The sequence below is a fragment of the Myotis daubentonii genome, chromosome 4, assembly GCF_963259705.1.
Source record: "Myotis daubentonii chromosome 4, mMyoDau2.1, whole genome shotgun sequence".
NCBI classification, from domain to species: domain Eukaryota; kingdom Metazoa; phylum Chordata; class Mammalia; order Chiroptera; family Vespertilionidae; genus Myotis; species Myotis daubentonii.
In genome coordinates, this window is record NC_081843.1 from 101,325,602 (window position 1) to 101,348,826 (window position 23,225).

Consider the following 23,225-nt stretch of genomic DNA (forward strand, 5'->3'; position numbering starts at 1 on the left):
CATGGGGTCTGGGCTCTTCCATTCATTTTACAAAACGGTAATTAATGGAGCCAGGGTACTTATCTATATAAACTGTGTATCTTTAAAGTGCATCAGAACAGAACTTGGCAACGTGGATTACAGTGCACTGGACTCATCTGCCCCCAGCACCCGGCTGAGATAGTATTCCAGCTGAGGAGCCCCCCACCCCCAGCCCCTCTGGGCCCCCTTCATTCTCTCGGTTTCTCTCTCAGGGCTGGTGCATGAGGCGCTCTGCCCCCTCATCGATCCTGTTGTTTAAACCTGAGGCAATGGTGGCCCTGGAGAAGAGAGGACGTTTGCATTTCATCTCTCGCATTTACAAGCCTGCACTGTATCTGCACCCATCACTCCTTTGGTGTCCCTGGAGCTCATCTCCCTGGGACTGGCCTCCTCCGGTTACACTGGTGTTAGCGGTGAAACAGCCATTATCTGCACCAAGATTTATTCTGTTCCCCTTACCACCATGGACCCACTGGACAACCGTATTGTGTTTCCTTTACGATTGTTCATTTATTTAGTGCAAATGGACAGAGAAGGCCCGGTAGGGTGAGGGACTAAGAAAAAACCCTGTTATCTGCGCAAGGGGTGAGAGAGGGTGTGCATACACATTGTTCATGTGCATGGGTGGACCTGTGCACACACGTGAGATCCAGGCCTTGTAAGACATGCCAGGAAACAAGAATTTAATTTCATAACAACAACTCACTGAAGGAACTTAAGCAGGAGCTCGTATAATTGGATTTGTGTTGTAGTCTCAGCAAGAGAGGGTGAGAAGTGAGACTGGGAAACCTGGTGGGCAAGAGGTAATGGTGGCGTCACACAGTCACACGGCGTGAGCCCGAAAGAAGGCCACTTGCAGACTAATGATGGGTCCCTGTCTGAGCCTTTAAAACGGCGAATGCAGTCTACAATCTGGCAGCAGATTATTTTGTATATTGTAAAAACAAATAAAAAATAGCGAAAGCAGTCAAAGGACTGCCTCTATGCGTGTGCCCTGCAATCACTGACACAGACAACCCCACTGTCACTGAGCATCTCCCCTCCCAATCACCAGCCACTCTGGGCACAGCTGCCCATCCAGTGCCCCCTACGCTGCTCTAGGTGAGCCTGTTGGGTTAGCATCTGAACCCTGAAGTGAAACTTTCAAACACTATCACACATGGTAGTTTTGGTTGTGAAGAAAGAGAAAAGCTGAACTACTCAGTCTCGAATAGCATAAAAGAGGCGATGTTCTAAATTGGCTTCGTCGGAACTACAAACACTTCGGAAGTTCCTGTTTACCTTCTGTGACCAAGACTAAATAAATAGAGGAAAGTGACAAGTTACACAAGCTGAGACACTAAAGAAGGAAAATCCCTCGGATTTAATAAGAGATTAAAGATAATGATGTGGTACCCATTCCCGGAGTCAGTCCATGCCTCGCACACAGGGGCTGCGGAGATCAGAGCGTCTCAGCCGGATGCGGGTCAGACTCCCCGGGACAGACACAAACTCTCCCGTCTCGGCCCCGACCCCAGAGGCTCTGATGTAACGGTAGGTGGTATAAACCACAAACACAAATAAGACTGGACGAGCACAAGGATTTGCTGAATCCTTATTCCATTTTAATGGGCTCGGTCTCCGTGTCGTTTGTGACTAAGATGCTATAGGGAGAGTGGCAGCAGGAGCAAGACAAAAGCGAAAAGCCCAGCCCGCCTGTCTACAGAGACCGTCCCTCCGGCAATCTTCCGAGGCTGGCCTTTTCCACAAGTGGAAAGTGTTTTTTTCGCTATAATGTTCACACTGGAGTCTAGTTTCAGACATGAAAATAACTTCTTAAAAAGCAAATCGTACAATTACATTTCTTGTTCATTTGAAAGAAGTTATATTTGTGTCCTCTCCCCACATCACCCAGGAATAGACAGCAGATAAGAGAAAAGTAGCGCTCGTAAACTCCACATGTTTACTGTCCACAGATGTCCAAGTCTAGCCACGCTGCACAAACACACCAGAACCTGGGCACACTCCCTGTGAGTACGGGGTGCTTCTTGGCTGATTGGAGTATTATATTCATAGTCACATTACAATTCTTAAACTATCTATCCACAATCAAAGAAATAGACATTTGACCTTAACAGCCATGTTTTTTATATTTGAAACTTATGGAAATATAAGTTGTTTGGACCAGGGTGTTGTAAGAAAATACTGAGGCAATAAGGCTGAGAAAATCCTGGAACTGGAGACAGTGTATGTGCTCCTTCTTCCGGCCTGGAAGGTCAGAGCAGAACCAAACACATTTAAGAAATTATCTTTAGAGATTATCAGCGGGTGACTAGAAACAAGTACATAATGACAGTTCCCTAACGTACAGGAGTCTTATTTATTTATTTAGAGAATAGTTTATTGATTTTTAGAGAGGAAGGGAGAAGAGAGAAACATCAAAGTAAGAGCATAACATCGATCGGCTGCCTCCTGCACGCTCCCTACGGGGGATCGAGTCTGCAACCCGGGCGTGTGCCCTGACCAGGAATACAACCAGCAACCTTTAGGTGTACAGGACGCTGCCCAACCAACTGAGCCACCCCAGCCAGGGCTGTACATGAGTTTCGAAGTGTGTGAAAGGCAAGCCCACTTGCTTGTCGGACACAGGAGACCTATAGGGTGATGAACGTCAAGTCCTGTGAGAGAAGGGGCACATTTAACTCCTTACAGCAGTATCCTCATGCCCAGCGTGGCTCCCCCAATGAATAGGGGCTCAAAACGAGATGCTGGGTAAGCAGCCCCATGTGAGTGACAGGCACCAGCGGCCTAGCACACACACATCTAGGAAGTCATTCTGGCCTGCACCCCTTCCCACACGAGAGCAGGAAGAAAGGCTGTGGGCTGAGCAGAAGCAAATTCAGATCCCCTGTGTCCCAGTGGCAATGGCCTCTGCTCCCAGAACCCCTGTGGCTTCCTTTGGACTTTATTCCTAGATCCTCATCCCTTGCTGCCCGGACTATCTGACGAAGGCCTCATCTCCTGGACGGGCACCTCGTCACTGCCTTCCGGGACTGACCATGGGCAGCAGGATCTGGCAGGGCTTGTCAGAGAGCCCCATGGAGGCCTTCTCTCCCCAAGCCTAGTGCCTACGTCCCAGCACTGGAGGGGAAGGCCGGAGAGTCGTGCTTCCTGGCATTATGGGGAAATAATGGGGGAAAGAAGGAAAGAACTGGTAAGGAATGATCCCCACCTACTGACTGGCTGTTCTTCCCAACAGGTTGTACTCCATGAAGGAACACCTTCCTGGGAAGACAGAAGTTTGTGGGTTCGTGAGGGTAAAGGAGGAACTTTCCAAGACGGGCCCAGAATATCAGAGGAAAGGGCTCCGGGAACTGGCACCTGAACTCAAAACAAGCAAAACACCCCACCTCCATAAGGAGCTTGCAGGACAAAGCCCAGTGAGAGAAATACAGGTCTTTCCTCCCGCTGGCCTGCAGCTGGGAGCCCCAGGAAGTGAAGGGCGCACCGGGGAAGGCCCCGCGAGAGGCATCTTCCTGAGCCCGTGCTCTTTGCAGCACGTGCAGTGCTCCAGGCTCCTCTGCAGGACTGATCAGCTTCGAAAGAAAAGCTGGGCTTTATTTCCAACTCAGGTCCCAGGATCTGAATGTGTTATGCAACCTGGGAGACATCTGGCAGTGGGCTAGTGGGCTGCCCAGCCCAGATCTGTACTTGACCTCCTGTCCTTCTCTAGACTCATGGACAGCTTCGCCGGAAAGGAAAGCAGACGCCTTGGCGTCCGGTCAGACTCTGAACGTTCCGTCTTTTCCATTGGGTCCCTGAAGAAATAAAGACTGAATTCTTCTTGTTTCTTCCCGAGGTGACAGGAAGGTCCTCTGCAGGCCCGAGGGTTCGGAACAGGACTGGGCCTGTCACTCCAGAGGCAGCTGGTCAGCAGCTCCATGTCGCTCAAGGCCATGACCGACCTCCATGGCCAGAGGATGGACCAGGGCGGGTCAGGATGTGTGGGAAGAGGACACAGATGACACACGGAGGAAGCACCGGGAATGCTCCAACATTAGCAGAGCGGGAACTGTAGGGTGGACTGCAATGATCTCCTCTTAGGAAGGGGAAACAAACTGCGTTGCCTCCAAATCTAGAAAAATCGGCCATTTGCCAATATTGCAGGAAAGTGAAGACGGTGGCATAATATGGGTCAAAGCAAACAAACTCCACCCATTCTGCACTATTTTAGAAGCTACAGACCGACGTTTCTTAAAAAGGGCTTGAAGTCTCAAATTAGCTTTTCACTAAGATGAAAGGTTAAACCAGCACGGTCCAACAGAAATACAGTGCAAGTTCCTACATAGTTTTAATTTTTCTAGTAGCCGTAACGTAAATGAAAAAAGAGACAGGTGGAATTAATTTGAATACCACATTCTGTTTAACCCGCTCTATGATACATTATCATTTCAACATGTAATGGATATAAAATAGTTACACATTCTTTTCTCAGACTGCGTTTGGAACCCGGTGTGTATTTTTCACCTGCGAATCACCTCAATCCAGAGCAGCTCTACCGCCACACTTTCCAGCACAATGGAAGGACCACCTGCAGACTAATAATGGGTCCCTGCCTGACCCTTAAAAACAGCAAATGCAGTCAAGGGACTGCCTCCATGCGTGTGCCCTGCCGAAAACAGGTGATGCTACTGCCGGGGTCACCTACACAGACAAGCCCACTGTTACTGAGGATCTCCCCTTCCGATCACCACCAACTCTCCTGCCTGGACGCACAAGAGAAGCAGACCCCCTCCCTGGAAGCCCATTTCTGATCCATCGAGACCCCCGTGGAAAAGCAGTCCTGCTAGCTACCTGCTAGTTACTACAGGAGCCCCCGCAGGTGCACCTGACACTAATACAAAGTAATACTGAACGTCGACTCTAATTGAAAAATAAATACAGGAGCCACTGAATAATGTGAAATGCTATTTTGTCCAAATGCTCTGTTATTCGGTTTAAAAGTGCTCCTTTTGCCCTGCCAGCGTGGCTCAGTGGTTGAGCGTTGGTCGACCTGTGAACCAAGAGGTCATGGTTCGATTTCCTGGGTTGCTGGCTTGAACCCCAGTGTGGGGCATGCAGGAGGCAGCCGATCAATGATTTTTTCTCATCATTGATGTTTCTATCTCTCTCCCTACCTCTCTGAAATAAATAAAAATATATTTAAAAAAATAAAAAATGAAAGTGCCCCTTTCCAAAGCTGCGTCCTCACTCGTCACTGTCGCAGCCTCAGAGTTCTCACAGCAAGCTCTGCCCCACTCGCCAGCCTCTCTCGGGGCCAGCTCCACGCCCGCTCTGTGCAGGGAGCTGTGTGTGTGTGTGTGTGTGTGTGTGTGTTGGGGGGGGGGGGGGGCGGGCGGCGGGGTGGTTGGGGCTGTCCTGAGACACTTTGCAAAGCTATAAAGAAGGCACGGTTAACCTCTCAGGGCCTGCATGCTTGACTTTCTGGGATTTCACACGAACAAAATAAAGAGCCCAGAGCGTGAAAACCTGATAAGGAGACGCTGTTTCACATCGCCTGTCTGAGAACAGTGCCTTCTCTGTGCTCCCCATTTACAGGTGACACTGGCCTCAAAGGAACGCCCCGCCTCCTTCCCTAAACTGGTATCTTATTACACGGCCGTGGGAAAGGAGGCGATCGTTCATTACTTCTGAATAACAGGTGCAATCGTCATTTCCACCGCAGCTCCTGATGGAGTGAAATGGCCCAGAGACCCAGCGATGATGGCCTGAAGCACGACACAGGGAGTCCTACCTACTACTCGGCTGCACAGAAGTGGGGACAGAAGCGCCGGTGTCACGCCCATGGGCACCGCCATCCGGCCGCGGGTCCTACCTTTGTGGTTGAAGATGCCCTCCATCTCCATGCTGCTCCGTGAGTGCGCGATGCACAGCGAGCCGCAGGGCACCAGGCCTTCCGCCGCGGGGGACCGGTCGGTGGTCCGCACCAGGCACCAGTCGGGCTTGTCATGGGGCCGCTCCAGCACCTCCACGGTCTGGCCGCGGCGGATGGTCAGCTCAGTGCTGTTGCAGGCGGTGAAGTCGTGGATCACCACCGTCAGCTCGCAGCCGCCGGAGAGCTGGGGAGGAGAGGGGACCGGTCAGCGAGCCGGGACACTGACTCTGCACAGGCTGTGAACCTGCGGGAACTCGACTCCCCCCACCCCTGGGTCAGCAACAGCAGGAACCACCCGAGGGGCAGCTCTCCTTCTTCACGGTCCCTAATCCTCCCTCAGACCCACATGACGGTCATTCACTGTGTCTCGTTCTCACGTATGATCATGGTTTTGAGTGTTTCCCTGTAAGAATCTGACCTGATGTTTCACGCGCATCCAAACCTTGTGTCTGAGACATTATTATTCTCAGTAAGTGCTATACAGTGGGGCCTTGACTTAAGAGTGTCCCGACTAATGAGTTTTTCGAGATATGAGCCGTCTCTTGGTCGATTTTTTGCTTTGAGTTGCGAGCTAAAATTCGGGTTACAAGCCAGCTTCAGATACCCCACCGCTAGCTGGCACAGCGAATGTCACAGTGAATGCCACAACATCAGCCCAGCATCACTTGTCTCACTCGTTCACTTTATGATTTGACATATGAGTAATTTGAGTTACGAGCTCCGTCACTGAACGAATTAAACTCGTAAGTCAAGGCCCCACTATATACTGATTTTTAGCTTTGGGCAAACTAATCAACATTGTGTCTGAAGGTCACTGGGAGGATTATTGTGACATGTGGTGGTAAAATGGGAAGTTTGTTCCTAATTTGTACATGAGTGCCTGGGCGCTCCCGGTCCTGTCAGCCTACGGGCTCCCCTACACGTGGTGGCAGGGTGACCGGAAGGGGATGTGGGGTTCAAGATCCCAAACACAGGGCAGGGCAGCCTTTCTCTCTTCAAAACCCTCTGGACACTCCTAGTGGGCATTCCGGACCCTCTGCCGCCGGCCCCCAACCCTTTGCAGGCCCTCTTCCCACCGCAAGCCTCCATGTGCTCTGGGGGCGCTGGCTCACTGCCCACATGCCACGCATTTTCTTCTGAAATTCCTTCCCTTCGTCTCTCCTCTCACTGAGCTCACTCCCATTTGCTGACTGACTCCCAGGCCCTGCGAAGCACAACACACACTCCATCACGACACCACCACCAGGACCTCACGTGGGAAGCAGGTGCGTGGCCTTCCCATGACCCTTCACCTCCTGTGGCCTCTGCCCCATGTCTCCTTGGAGACAGCTCACCTCCAGGCTCACTAACGCCCCTCCCACCGTGACCAGTTCCCATCCTTGGACTGTCCCCTCTGGGCCTTAACCCGGTCCGGAGGTCACGCCTGTCTGTTCACTATTCACCTGGGTGGGTTCCTGAACCCCGCTCTACGCCGATCACTCCTGAGCAGGCACCCCACCTGTTTCCCCCTCCCTCTAAAACACGTGGTCTAGGGCATTATTCCCCACCCCACCCCCAGCCTGCTTCTCTCCAGTGTTCCCTTTGAGTCGCGGTCTCGCCATCAGTCACCCGAGCTGAGGTCTCACGCTCTTTCCCTCTCCAGGTGCCATCAGGACTCCAGGACGGCTTTCTGCTGCCTCCTTCCTCTGCCCGCCCAAACCGCTCACTCGCTGGCCCCTGCAGTGCCTCCCAGGTGGGCCCTAGGCTCGCCTGCTCGGCCATCCCAGCACAGCTGCCAGGTCCCACTTTAACACGCGAGCCCCCCACTCAAACATGCCTCCTTATGCACGAGCCGTGGCTCACATTCCCCAGCACGGGATCAGGTTCCCGCCCAGCCCAGCCCACCTGGCGCAGGTCAGCGGTGTCCCCTCACGCCCTCCCAGCCCAGCGACCGTGTCCTCCTTGAGAGGAGCCCCACGTTCACTGAGCCCCCACTACCCCTTCTGCTTGGCGCTTCCCATCAGTCTCTGAGACGTCACTTCTGTATCTACCATCCTTAGCATTGTTTAAATAAGCAAATTATGACTCGATTCTGAAACGAGTCATGTCTTGGGTTATATGTGTGTCACTCTTCTGTGTACTTTCCATGTTCTGCCCGTGGCTGGGAGACTGGGCCTGTCTCTGCCACTGCTGGGTCCCCCCAGCCAACAACGGCAGGCACAGGGTTTGTGCAAGGAAGCAGTCGGTGCGTCTCCTAAGGCCTGCCTGCACAGCGCCCTGCCGCCAGCAAGCAGTCACACATGTGCTGACGTGGTGGGTGGGTGGAGACCAACCGAGGAACTTGTATGCATATATGCATAACCCATGGACACAGCCTACAGTGTGGTGAAGGCCTGGGGTGGGGGGCGGGGGCGGGCTAGAAGGGGTCAAGGGGTGGGCGGAGGGGAGAAGGCGGCACAGCATTTGGAAAACCAAAACGAAGCACAGCTTTCCTCTGTGACTTTAACCCGAGACCTGCCCAGTCTCCCCAAGGACGTCGCACAGAGAAGGCGAAGGACAGAAGAGGAGACGCTGGGCGGTAGGAGTGGAGCAAGGAATGGGGGGCCCCCTGTGGGGGACATGCTTGTCCAGGAGGCCACCCGGCAGTCCACTGGCAGAGCACTGGGAACCGACCCCGGCTCAGGCTCACAGCCGGCAGGGTCCTGGGCCCCGGCCACGCCGAAGCCTGCGCCTGCCAGCCCGTCCTGCCCCACGCCCTTCATTCCCTTCTGGTCGAACAGCCTGTCGTTCAAGAGCAAGTTTAGATATTTAGAATAAGAAACACATGGCCATTGGACAACCACAGAAACCAGCGCAAAACAAACCCTTCCTAATAAAGCACAGATATGGACACAATGAATCGCCTTTGCTAGGCCACAAAGGGAGTTTTCCACAAATGTTTAATCGCCTTCTACATGTTGCAAATTGCTCTGTGGGAAAACCGCGCAGACCTGACACATTTCTCTGCGAACAACCAAGGACCTAATGGTAGAAGGGCAAGGCGGAGGACGGTCCGGAGAAGTGATTTCCTGCAAAAGCCCACGTGCTGGAAGTGGTTAATCCCTGTAGCGAAAAGGAGGAATGTTCCCAGTTCCAGGGGAAGCGTGAGCCTTGAACTAGCCGGATGGATATGGGGTCCGCTTGCCGAGGCCCCACAGGACCTGCACGTCCCACGGACCTGCCTGCCTGCGGTGCCTGTCACCCCTGCCCAGAGCCCCTCAGACAGGCCTGTCACGCTGTCCTGTCACTGGTCCACCCCCAGCCCTGGGAAACGCCACATGGAGACACAGCACCTCATCACCCGTCCCGGGCCTGTTTCACTCGGAGTCTTATTAATTTTTCAGAGTGCTCAAAGCCACATGGAGCAATCAGCGGGTGGGGGAAGGGTGGGAAGGGAGAAGGGGGCTGCCCAAGGAAAATTAAGCTAAACCTTATTTCTGGCACTGGTTTTTTTAGCCCCTCACAGAGTAATCAAAAACTATTGGAAACATCTGTGTACTTGACAGAGCATGAGAAATAAAAGTCAAGCCTGTTCCGACGAAGAATTGCACACTGAGTTAAAATTCCTTTTCAAAGGCTTTAGGGAACTTATGAACAAAATTTAGTACCAGAAGACTGTTTCCAAACAGTGCTAAAATCATCATTAAATATACACATATATCTTCTCGGCTTTACCCCTCTGAACCAATGGGCTTTTCCATAAGAATCCTGCATGAATCTTTAAGGGGAGGATTAAGTGGATGTTTTCTAGTTCAGAGAAAAGACATCTGTGGATTTCTGTCTCAATGCTCACATTTGAACATTTTAAACTTCTGAATATAAAACCTTTCTTTAAAACCAGGTTTGCAGTTTAAAAAAAAAAAACACTTTTTTTTTTTTTTTGTATAAAAGACCTAAAGTAACTCTTTGGAGGAAATGAGTTAGAAAAAGGTCAGATAATATATTCTACATCAGAAAGTTTGGCTGAGGTCTTATTTGCTTTCAATGACATTCCTACCCTCAGTGACCCAACTTCATTGCTATGCTGAGTTGCCATTCCATTTATCTAGTTAAAATTCACTTTTCCTTTCCAACCATGCCTTGTGAAAATTTTTAAAGTATCTTCTTTACTTCTGTGTATTTTATGGACTTCTATCATGGGCTCCCAACCACATACACACATTTAGTTTAGGATTGTAAGTTAGGAAAATCTCAATTTCCATGACTCACATTATCTCCTGTGAAATTCACACCAGAAGACAGATTTTGAAAATAAAAAAATCTTTCTGCTTTCACCTTTAAAAAAATAAATGTGGTGACTACAATGTACAAAGTAAAATGGACTTAACTGGACCAGGGACAGCACCAAAGCTCCTCTAGCGACCGTGCCCCCCCCCCCCCCCCCCCCCCCCCGCCCCGTGCCCCTTTATACGGGCTGCCACGGGGAACGCAGAATCACACCAGGGGCCCTTTGCCTGAATCGCCTCAGAATGACTGAAAGTGAAAAAGTTTCTGTGTTTCACACAAAAGAATGAAATACTCATCTTTGGCCGCAGGCACGTGCCTTCAACAATCAACACAAAAGAGAGCTCTGCCTGAACCCAGTCAATGGCAGTGACTCGAACAGGCCCTGGGGGGCGGGTTCTGACCCCATCGCTCCTCGCTCCTTGGAGAGCCCCTCCCTGGCGCACTACCATGAGGCAGCTTTACGGTACAAGAACATATTGTTCTCAGGAGACAACGGCAAACACCTGGTTGGAATGGCCAAGCCCAGGAGCTCTGGGGCCAGTTCTGCCAGAGGAAGAAGGGCTTTCTGACGCCTGGCGATGCCGCAGCCCGCTCTGCAAGCGATCTACTCCAGGAACCCCAGGTCGACCGCAGGTGGGTATCTGGCCAATTTTCTGAGAGCAATTCTAAAGGAAAGGAGGAATGTGGTCTAATAAAAGCCATTTTCCCTAAAGAACAAAGTGCATCAACTCTGTGAACAATCACATCTTACAGCCCAATACAGCCAGTCCTTCAGAAGCCCCACAGAGGCCTGCGGTTTCGTGGGGGTTTCACACTGTGCAGAAGGCGGGAGAGTGCTGTGTGGTTGAGGGGATTAGGGAGACAGCTCCATTACCGGCGACGGTGACCAGGGAAAGGCAACCACTGGGGCCAGCACGACACTCCCCGCCGCCCCCCTCGTTTCGCCCGCCTGTGCTCTCATTGGGCAACATCATGGAGGCTCGGGCTTAATGGCAGCCCTGTGCTCCCCCAACCCCAAGGCCAGGTTCACAGAAATGTTCACCAAAATCTGTCACTGTGTTTCAGAGGTGATTTTGATCATCTCTCACATATTGGAGGTACATAAAGAAATCTGTGAGAAGTGAAAAACAGTAAAGGTGATACATTTTATATGTTTTTTTAATACCAACCCCCCAAAAAAAATCTGGAGTAAGATGTTTTCAAAAGCAAAAACTTACCATACCCAATATTTTATCCAGAAAATAAGTAGTGAGTATGGCATTTAGGGACATTAATCCTCTATTTTACCAAGGCGATCGATCGATCACACATTGGTTTTCTGACATGAAAACAATTCTTGGAAGGCTTTCTTGACTGTGATACACAGGAGGTGGAATGGAAAATGAGATGCAGGACATTAAACTGAAAAGATACAACTAAAAAGGCAAACTTCAAATGTGAAAAGTTAAGTGAATCAGAGAGCTTGGCCATTATGCACCAGGCTTCGAGGGCTCACGGCAGGGGACGTGGCTGCACGTTCCTCACTCTGAACACATGAGAGAGAAGCGCCAGCCCGTGCCAGCAGGTACTCAGGCTCTTCTGCAGAAAAGGGACGAGGGCCAGGAAGGAGGAGGCAGGTGAACCCCCACCCCCACCCCACCCTCCATGGCACCAGGCCCTGGAAAACAAAGAACTCCTTACGACAATTTACCCCAAGGAAACCCGTTTACCGCATTTCCTGACTGAGCACGGCAACCTTCTACCCAGAGGAGTTAACCTGAAATGTCTTTCTGTCTGTAACAAAGGGACACCGACCCGAAGAATTGAGTTTTGAGAGCCAGTTAACCAGCAGACCGGGCCCTCGCAACGAGGAAGGACAGCAGAATAAACTACTGGCCTCAAGTCTGAATCACCAGTAACTCTGGTCAGTGGTATAAAATTTTCATTCAAAAGAGTCTCAGTGTGCCAGTATTGTTATAAACACGTTGTTACATGTCTGCCCAACCTTTATATTTAAAAATAATCTTCTTTTTTTAATTGAGGCATTCTGCTTTAGCATGAGGGATTTTGTTTTTCTGATGGAGTACCTATGATTATCAAAGATTACATTCATTTTGTGGTTTTATGAGAGCACTTAAAAACCAGTTAAAATTACAAAAACCCCAGTCACTTAGAAAAACAAAGATTAGCCAAAGGAGAAAGCAAACACCAGGCGCAGTCCATCACCTGGCTGCCAGGGGCAGAGGGGCTGTCTCCTGTTCATTCTTGCGCTGGAGCTCAGGTCTTATGCTGGAGCATCTATCCTGGCTGGAGCACCTGTCCTGGCTGGAGCACCTGTCCTGTGCTAGAGCACCTGTCCTGGCTGGAGCACCTGTCCTGTCCTGGAGCACCTGTCCTGCGCTGGAGCACCTGTCCTGCGCTGGAGCACCTGTCCTGGCTGGAGCACCTGTCCTGTCCTGGAGCACCTGTCCTGGCTGGAGCACCTGTCCTGTGCTGGATCATCTGTTCTGGCTGGAGCACCTGTCCTGGCTGGCACATGTGATGATCCACAGGAATTTATGAATGAATGCAGCTACCTTGTGAACAGTACGAAGTCATTTTACATGCATGTGCCACAATGCAGCTGATTCGGCAGGATCAAAGGAGTAGCTTAAAAAATGTTTTAATCAAACATTTGCTTCAAGTTTTAATCTCTTCTTCAGTGACTGCCCTTTCAATAAATACGTGGCCAGTATTTTGTTGCTGAGGCACCAAAATGAGGAAGTGCAGGCACTGAGGCTGAGCAGTTCACCCTTAGGTCAGCTTCAAGCTCCTAACGAACAAAACCGGCTTCCGAATCCACGGTCATCAGGAGGGCCCAAATAAGAGGAGAGAGGCCGGTACGGACAGTAGTCGGCAAAGCCAGTACTGACGCCAACAGCCCATGGAGAGGGAGGAGGGAGCGGTTTTTAAAGTGAAGACACAGCAACTGCTAATATTTATTCAGTGCCCGGTACTTGCTGGACGAGATTCTAAACCCATTACACACTTCTAATGCCCACAGCCTGTGAGGTAACATCATCCCCATTTACAGACGAGGAGACGAGGCACAGAGAGGTGGAGGGGCTTGCCCAAGGCCATCAGCTGCTGAGAAGCCGAGGCCGAGCTGGCGAGTGCTTCCTGTTCTTGGCCACCAGCTACTGGACGTTCAGTGCTCTGAGGGGGACAGTAAGGCCTCAGTTGACTTGCTGACAGGCTCTGTGACTTTAAGTGACACGAGGTACAATGAGACCACGTTTACCACAGGCTAACAGTGATAAACAAGAGCGAGGCGCCTGCGCTATCCCATCAACCTTATAACTGAACGATGTGGTCGATTCCAGTCAAGGGCACATGCCGGGGTGTGGGCTTCATCCCCAGTGAGGGGCTTGCGGGAGGCAGCCGATCAATGATCCTCTCTCATCATTGATGTTTCTATCTCTCTCCCTCTCCCTTCCTCTCTGAAATCAATAAAAATATATATTAAAAAAAAAGAATGATGTTGAAAGAAATGGCGTTATGCAGGACCTGTTTGCTGGTACCCTGTTACACTCTGAGCAGAGGAGGCTAATGGTATCTGGAGTATTCTCCCTGAGGAGATTAAAACTATGTGTCATCCTATAGAAAGGCTCTGAATTTAATGACTCAATTTCATGTCTGCATGGGGCAACCCTACATGGGGTCCTGGGAGGCCGGGTGCCCTGGCAAGGCTGGCAGTGAGTTGAGTGCCTCCTCTGGGCAAAGGTGCCCTTGCTTCTGGCACCGTCGGCCAGAGGAGAGAGGGCCCAGCAAAGAACCAGGGCTCCCTGCGCTCCTGTCTGTGCCCTGTGCTCGGGATGGAGGCTGGGTGCCGGAGGGCGGCAGTCCCTGTGGAAGACAAGTTTCCTTCCTCAGACACGTGAATCAGCCACATGCGAAGATGGACTGGCATTAACCGCTTTATACACTCTCTCAACACGGCACTTTCCGTAAACCCAGCCCAGTTCCTGTGGTGTAGAAGGTCACTTCACAGAGAACGGTGGTTGATTTTTTAAGCCACATGAAACCTCAGGTCCCCAGCACAGTGCGATGGCTGTGGTAGGAGGGACTGAAACCATTATACTTCCAGATACGTGGGTTCCCATATTCCTGTTATAAAAGCTCCGGCAGTTCATGCCAAGGCTCAGCCTCACTGCATGTCTCAGGCACCCAGTGAGAACAGGCCCCTCAGGCCCAGCAGAGCTCACCCCCACCCCTGCTGGCTCGGGCAGCTCCCCGTACACACCTCATCTTGATTTATTTCCATCTTGACCCCAAGATGCTCTGTTCTATAGCAGCCTGTGTTTGGGTCCATGTTTTCTAAAAAGTTTTCAAATGCTGCTTTTTATACTAAAAAATAGTTCCTTCATATTCGGCTCCAGTGTGAAATAAAGAGGCCTTGATACCGACGGGTAATTAAACCCACATTCCGTTTCTGGCGTTAGCGCTCTAGCGCTGGGTGGCCGGCGGGTCAGCTGGCCTCTGCCACTTCCTCACCCCAGGCTGGCTCGGCACGCTCCTCCCTACCTCTCGGGACACGCTCGGGACCAATGAGATAAGGGTCTGGCAGGCACTTGATTTCTTTGGAAGCGAAATTATATTTTCATAAGATCATTTTTATCAGCATAATACTATGAATATGGGCAAGCATCAGTGCCAAACTCACTGTGGGACAGAGATGGCATCTTTTAAAACTGGTGTTTCCAGAGAAGGGAATGTGCCCGTGGGGGCAGGTGGTTTGTATCTCTGAGCGGCCCACTCAGCGATTCTGACAGCGCTCCTTGGGAAGAGGGTGTCTCCGGGCGCCCCCCTTTAACAGACTCCTCCCAAAGCCTCCTGCGCCCCATTGGAGGATTACACAGCCCTGGCAGGTAACGTTTACTTACGAATTCTCCAAGAGCCTGAGTCAAAAAGAGCCCCCCACCCAGTTTCTGAAATGGAACCAAATTCCATGATAACAACTAACTCACAACAGACATGATAAATTAAATCAGAGACGGAATATGGTTAAGTAATTTCCCTTGTTGGAGCTGTCTACCCGGGTCCTCAGAGGCTGTTTAAACTTGAAAAATGGATGGTGGAAAGGACCTTGAGACATATGAAAAGTTACTGCCCTGGAGGGAGGGGGGGTGGGGTTCTGGTGCAGCCAAGTTCAGGGAAACTGCACATTTTGCAAAATGACTCGGGAAAGAAAGCAGTTTCCTACTTTTCAGAATGTTTTCTCCTGAATCATCTGCTGACCCGAAATGCTCTGCCAGAGGTGTAAGAGGGGGACGGCGGCAAGAAAGCCCCCAGCAGAGGACACAAAAGCGGGCGTGTGGAGGGAACACGGGCTTCTTTCTAAGGCCTCGTGGGTGTGTCCTCTCCAAACCCCAAAGTCTGACTTTAGGCCTCACGTGCTGTTTATGCGCGTCCCACGTGCAGATCCAAGAACTGAAGAAGGAACCCGCTGCAATTCTACGACCTGGGGAAGCCCTTTCATCCTTCCTCACCCTTTCGAGCCCATGAAGGACCTGTGGTCTCGTGAGGGGTATCAGGAACTAGTGCCACGCCCACTTACAACACCTCAGTCCTGAGTGGCATTCCTTCAGGATGGGTAGGAATCAGGGGAGTGTTTAGCTGGGTGCTGCTGAGTGACAGGCTGTCACAGCTTCCCCGGGCCGGGGCCGGGGTGGGGGGCGTGGCTGCCTTCACAGAAGTGGGCCTGTCGGGGTCACAGAGCTACACAATGAAGTTCAGAGGAAGCACATTAGATGAGAAAAACAGAAACTGGTGAATTACCTAAAATATTTAATAGGCAGTTCTTTAAAAATTCTAATCCAGGTAGAATGATCAATTTCTGCAAACCTACACTTTTCTCACAGTGATTTATTCTTCCTCTTTCATTGGTTACAAATAGAATTTGCTGTTAGTGGCATCAGCCCTTAGGATGATGCCTGCTTTTTCTACTCGAGTTGTGCAGGCTCGGTTCCAAGTTCACATAAGCCTATTTATTAAGCCATAACAGATCCGAAGCAGAGCTAGTAATGCGATTCCTAACTCCAGGACAGAACCTTATTTCTGTGTGTACCCTCATGTGGACTTGTTGGCCATGCCTCTGGGGACCAGGAATGTACTGGGATGCTAGCACCCTAATTCTTTATGGTGGGAAGCCACCTCGGGAGCCCTTACTACATCCAGGGAGCATTTCCAGACTCCCACCACACCCATCTATAATCATAAAAAGGTAGTATGCTAATTAGACCGACATCATTTCAGACATCCTTCCTGACGAAGCCGGGGCAGAGGGAAGCCAGCCCAGGTCCCAGGTGCCTTCGGGCGGCCCGAGGGAAGCCAGCTCCGGTCCTGGGTACCTGCTTGGCAGCCGGAGGAGGGAAGCAGCCTGGTCCCGGGTGCCTGCCAATGGCCGGTGGAGGGAAGCAGCCTAGGTCATGGGTGCCTGCTGGCGGCCGGAGAAGGGAAGCCGGGGTTCGGGTCCCGGAGGGAAGCTGGTGCCGGCAGCCGGGGGAAGGAAGGCCTACTCTTGCACGAATTTTCGTGCATTGGGCCTCTAGTTTATACATAAACCCCATGAAGAGACAAAGTCAGCCTTTCTTCTTGGACCAACCTCCAGAAAAGTCTTAACACACCTTCCAAAAGGCAGAACTTTTTGCATTTATTTATCTCTTTGGCAATGTCATCCAAAAAACTTAAAAAACAACTTTAAACTCACTTCTGATAAACCCAGGCCAGATCCATGAGAATATATGTGGTAAGAAGGTGAATTTGGGGCCAGATGGGCCTAGTGCTGGAGGGGTGATTCTCACCAAGGCGAGGCTGTGAGACAGTCTGAATGAAGAGGCTTTTGCCCTTAACTTGAGCATCTATTAGCTCCCATAACTATTAAGAATTATTACTATAATTCTTATGTAAACAGAGTACTTAAATTACTCAATCACTTCAATTACTATCTTTTAAAAAAGAAAATAATCAGAATTACTCTAATGAAATGATTCCAGGCTCAAACTTCATTTTCTTAACTCAGCGGCTCTGGGGTGGGGCCGCAGGGAGAGATGCCATTAAGCACTACAAGCCTGAACACGTAATTTATCTTATTCCTCATTATTCCTACTGGCAAGCAATATGTGCTGAATTCTCATACACTGAGCTCTGAGCAAAATAAAACCAGACATTGTTTTTATGCTTCAGTCCTCATATTCTAAGCATTTGAAGTTCCAGGACTTACTATTAAGAGAACTCAAAAAGAAGAAAAAGAAACAACTAATTCCTCAAACTAGAAGCATTTTGAAAATGAAATCATTGTAGAAAAGCTGTATTTTAGAATATACTTACTTGTGTCTTGGGAATGACATTTAAATACCATGAATTCTTCTGTAAAACTTAGTGAGAAAAGACCGAGGTCTGGGACTGTAAGGATTGCCACCTGAAGTACCCCGCTGTGGGACTCCCTCTCTGCCGCCAACCACCCCCAAATGCAGTGAGGTCAGGGCACTTCCTTCCTGCGCGTGAGCGGGCCCTGGAAGGTGTTACCAAGAGCTCCTGCATCTCACGACCCAGACGAAGGTCTCACACGAGGAAGCACAGCTCGCACCAGGCAGAGAGAACCCAGGACTTCTGAACCCCTACTCTCTGTCAAATAATTTTTGTTTTAAAATCTGGTTCATGTCTAGGAAGGAGCAGGCAGTTGCTCATCCCAGTTGGAACAGACGTGGTGGAGATGAATGTCCCCCACGGGCTTTCCGAGGACATCTGGGCATCGTGTAAGCCCAGGAGCCCAGCTTCTCCTGCCCACTTATTCTGCAGGCATTTTGACTCCACAAGACAGGATCCTGGGACACTGCAGGCCACCGCTGTGGACTCTGACACAAATCAGATCTAGCTTACTGGTGGTCGGCGCAGCCGCGGGCCCAGTCCAGGCGCACTTCCTGTGTCTGGAAGGCGCCTCAGGGCCAAGTGGAGGGAGTCGTGTCCCTGCTTCAACCAGAATAGCTCCACTTTTATGCACCAGGGCTCTCTGTCATATTGTTTTAAAATAACAGGTTCTTCTGCTTAATAGAAAATGAAAAAGCTAAACACCCTGCTGGGGACACCTGATAGAACAGGCACAGCACTGGGAAGGGCAAGTGGTTTGTTTGAATCTTCAGGGTAAACGTCTTCTAACCCTGAAGCCCCCAGTCTCCGCCCTGGCACCGGTGCTGGCACCGCTCTCAGCACAGAGCAGCTGTTTGAAATGTTGATGACAACTGTCACTTACAGATAGAACGAGACTACTTCCCGTCAGACCAGACCGGCTGCACTTGTGTCCCAGTGCAGGCTGGCTGCAGCGTACCTTATCACTGTCCAGTGTGTTCTGCGACGTCCGGGAGGCGATCGAGATTGTGTCGGGCTGGCTGCTGCCGTCGCCTTGGCTGTCCAGATCCTCTCCGTCCCTGGAGACACAGGACATTTTTAATTCCTGACTCTGCTGGCTTTTTATTCTAGACTGGTCAGGCTCGTTCACCGGTCATTGGAGAAAGAATGGCTGCGTTTCAAGGGGTGCAAGTCAGTCTTTGTGACAGCTGCTACCTCCCCTGTGTTAACGCGGATTTGACTGCTAAGCACAGGCTTTCTGCAGGCATTGGGCTAAGTATCTAACATAGATCATTCCATTTAATTCACATAATAAAAAATAGAGTTGACATGATTATTTCCAGAAACGCATAGATCTGCACATGTGCCCGGATGGACTCACCACTGGGTGGGAAAGGCAAAATGGCCAGAGATTCGCACACAGCCCTGCACTTTAAGCGGAAGCAGGGTCTTGTCTTGACGAAGCAATTTCATTGCTAAGAATAAACTATGTTTAAAAACCATATTCCTCCAAATGTCAGAAAAACGACTTTTGAAAAATATTACGTTAACACTGCCTTGTTCCTTCCCCATTAAATAAACAAGCTTAGCCACACCTCCTGCGCACACTCACCGCCTGCCCTTGTGCCGCGCGGCCGGGGCCGTCTTGGGGATGTGAATGGGCTCCTTCAGGGCGCCTTTCAGGTGGATGGTCCTCTCCTGGATCACCTCCCGGATGTGCTTTATCCAGTCCTGCTTGTTCTCGATGCTGGAAGCCTGAATCGGTGCGAGAACCCGTCAGATCCTGCCCCAACCACGCAGGCCTCGCATCGCTGGAGCTTCCCATTTTAAACATCACTTTCCAGCAGAAAAGCAGCCCATCCTATGTTTAATATGCCACCAAATAAATGACCCTAATTTTGGACATTTTTAAATCAAAACCATCTTTATTTTATAGCACTTATGTTGTTCCACATCAATGGATATTCTAATCACTGATCATTCCCTGGCCCCGGGAAGACATGAAAACACAGCCAGCCCAAACCAAAGCTGCTCTGAGGCAACTCAGGTCAAGAGGAATGGTCAGTGGCTGGCAAAGTGTCCATGGACCCTGAACCTCTGGTCATGCTGCCCGTCACAGGACTCATCGGACAGCAGCTGCAGCCGCCACATTTCCACAAGCACGAGTGTCCTCGGGCTCCCTTACCCTCGTGTGAAAAGAGGAACTGTGGCGTGGACACAGAGAATGCCAGTCCCACCGCCAGCAGGTGAGGCTGCAGTTCCCAGTGCACAGGACAGAGCCTGCCCCAGCTCTGCACTCACCGACCCCTAGCTGTAAATGGGAATAAACCGCTAAATAAACGAGTGTATCCCACTGCCAGTTCCACGTGGTGGATTGCCCTTTATTATACCCGTGGAGAAAGGTTCTCTGGACGTGGCACGGGGTAGGCCCTCAGCACGCATTTGTTGAATGAACACACATGGCGTGACTCCGCCCAGGTTTTTCTCTCACTGCCTCAAAGGGGCGCTTTGTGTTCCCTTTTACACGCCCTGGGCCTTAGTAACAGTTTTAATTTCCTTATGGAAAACATCAGCCTCCTATGATATAAACATGATTCCCTGTAAATGATTAAAACAATCGTCAGTGGGATTGTAGATGAGATCACAAAGGGAGGGGAACCCACCATGTCCTCATGGTGGGCCTTGTTTTGAAACTAGAAAGCCAAAGCCCATGGTGGGAAAGGAAATTAAAATTGAGAACTCTCTAAATAAAATGCTTTAACTGGAGGATATGGCTTTAAAGTTATTGAGGGACAGTAATGGGCAAATATACGATAAAAGGGGCCTCTTGCTCCCATTCCGGAATCTGATGCCAGGAGAGCAGTCACGCCGACTTTGGGGTCGGAGCAGCGTGATTAGAGAGCAGGGGAGTTTGTGCATGAAATAAGCATCTCAGGGTGGAAAACTTGAACACACAGACCTACTGGAATTTAAATGCCTGGTACAAATGTTCAGAGGCTACACAAAGAGAAGTATCTGAGGAAGAACATCTGGCCAAGTTTGGAGACAAATCAGGAAAACCGTTACTATGGTTCAGAAATAAAGAAAATTCTCATGATATAAAGCGAATTTATCATTACATTTATAGAGGATAACCTTCCTAGTAGTCTCAATCCATTTAAGAAAGGATTTAGAAATAGAATTCTCCCTTGCAGACTATCAAAGTAAAAAAAGACCACATTTTGTTTTACAACTACCAGGCCATCAGCATCATTGCCATGACAACTATGACAGTGACCACCTCCATCACCACCACATTCCACTACCACCACCACCAAAACATTTTCTCAACTATCACATCACTTACACTCATCTCTACCACCATTTACCATCACCATCTCCACCGCTGCCACCACTACCATCTCCTCCACCACCACCACCTCACCATCTCTACTACTGCCACCACCACCTTCACTACCATCACCACCACCACTGCCACCATCAATGCTACCATCTCCACCACCATCTCCTCCACCACCACCTTCACCACCACCATCTCCACCACCACCACTGCCACCACCTCGATATCCACTGTCATCACCATTCACACCAGTGTCATCACCACAAAGCAATCTCTAAAATGAATGAGAACATCATTTTGTTTAATCTCTTCTTGGAAGTGAGAAAAATATTACTCAAAACTCCCTAGAAAACTGTCATCTGGTAAAGCCCACAGGAAGTCTTTTGTTCAACTGCATCATGAGTACTTTATTATGTCCCAAATGAAAGTAATCCATAACTGGCTAAAATATCTGGCACTATTTCTTAGATACACCCTTTGGCATATGTCACTGCAGCTAATCTGGATAAACACTTAATATAAGTTGGAAGTTTTAACGTCTTAAAATTTTATGCCTTAGTATATAAGCATAACCAATGGACATAAGACACTGGGGGGTAGGGGAGGTCAGGGGATTGTCAAGGGCGGGGAAAAAAGGAGACATATGTAATACTCTTTGTAATACTTTAAGCAATAAAACAATTAAAAATTTTTTTATGCCTTAGTAAAGTTCAGTTATCTAATATTTAGCTAACAGTGCAATTTATGTTTTATAGGGCTTTCTGCCAGTACTAACAAGAACACACTGGGTTGGTAATCATATATTCATTGCAAAACAATTCCTCATTTCTATGTGAGTAAACATCTTAAAACGCAATGGTGTAACCGTCAGCGGCTCTATGAGTGACACGCTGCTGAATAACCTGGGGCTGCTGGGAATACCATAGAGATTCAAAGGAATGCAAGGCAAAATCGCTGACATGAAAGTTCACACACCAGAGGCCCATTAAGCTTTTGGCTCGTCTCCCAATATCCTACAAATCGTTGTCTACATCTTCCCCAGAACATCCTTAAGTCAATTATGGTCTTTCCAGACAGCTCCAACAGACAGTTCCATCTGTATTTTCTCAAACACAGAAGGAGGGGAGTACATTAAGACACCCTTAGAGCCCTTTGCCATTCTTAGGAGAGGGTAGTGTATTCAAGACAGAGTTCAAATCAAATATTCAAAGATACTTTCCTCCCCCAAAGACTAGATACCTCAAAGTACCCTTAGTGTCTTTTAAACACTTGAAATCAAAACATTACATAAAACCCATGTAGCTGATCACTATCCACCCTTTTCCTCTGCCCCCAAACTGGAAAGCCAAAGAGCCCAGGACCCCATGGAGACGGCTGGCATGTTCAGCCTTGAAACTGTCCAAGGCATCACACTCCACCAGGTGCCCCCTGTCCTCTAAAACCACAGGTCAAGTGTGCATGGAAGCTGTGGGCCCATCTCTCTGTCCTCCTGGACCTGAACTTCCTGCATCTCTCAGGGAATGAACAATTCTTTTCAAGACTGGAAGTACGGGAAAAGTTTGAAGACTTGCTCCATTTGATTTGAGTAAGCCAGCAAAAGTTTAGCTCACGTTATTTCACCCCTGGAATACCAAACTGAATTTATTCTACTGTTCTTGTGGTAATCACTAATCCCAACAGAACATAAAAGTAACACATAAAGTGATATGAAAACCCACAGTTTCAACCACAGGAAAAAATAAAGCATTCATTGCCACAATAAACATGTCACAGAGCATAGCCCCAAGCTCCCCATGGACGTACCTTAAGGACAATTTTATTATCTGAAGTTGGCGTCCTCCCGACCCACAGTGCAAATTTGCAGGGATCTCCTTCAACATGTTCTGTGACACCCAACTCTGAGGTCTGCGTAAAAGACAATGATATAATTAGATGAGAGTACAATTCAGAGACCATGTGGTCATGCTAGGTTATAACAACGTAGTTTGTTAACTTTAATAAGTAATCCTTAGCCCTCACTTTAGTGAAAATAAGGAAATTTTGTTCTTAGGCTACAAACGACTGGTTCCATCTTTTTCACATCCTGTGAGCACTGTTACTGGAGATTCTGATGCAAGTCCACAAGCAAGTACAGAGGGGAAAAAGCAAAGTATCTGAAACCTTATTATCTGGAAGATTAAGAGTTGACCCATTTCAACCTTATAAATAACAAAATGCGTTTTTCTGGTTGTGAAAGAGCTGCCACTCCCATTTTCCGCATGAATGAAGTACCTTCATGGAGGGCAAAATGGTGTTTTAACAGCTCAGTTATTTTCCAATTTCTTTATCAATAGCATAAAC

General features: G+C 49.4%; 1 protein-coding gene across 8 annotated transcripts in view; it reads right to left on the reverse strand.

Moving 5' to 3' along the window:
* The window catches only part of TRIO (trio Rho guanine nucleotide exchange factor), a 314,559-nt gene that overhangs the window by 68,352 nt on the left and 222,982 nt on the right, over positions 1-23,225 (reverse strand). For 7 of the 8 annotated variants that reach the window (XM_059694768.1, XM_059694767.1, XM_059694770.1 and 4 more), the window contains exons 31-34: positions 22,689-22,790; positions 19,158-19,300; positions 18,525-18,624; positions 5,876-6,119 (exon numbers count right to left, since the gene is read on the reverse strand). In XM_059694768.1, coding sequence (XP_059550751.1) covers positions 5,876-6,119; positions 18,525-18,624; positions 19,158-19,300; positions 22,689-22,790 — 589 coding nt within the window. Of the gene's footprint in view, positions 1-1,814; positions 4,136-5,875; positions 6,120-18,524; positions 18,625-19,157; positions 19,301-22,688; positions 22,791-23,225 lie in introns of those variants that run through there. The other variant, XM_059694775.1, reaches the window with a different exon arrangement.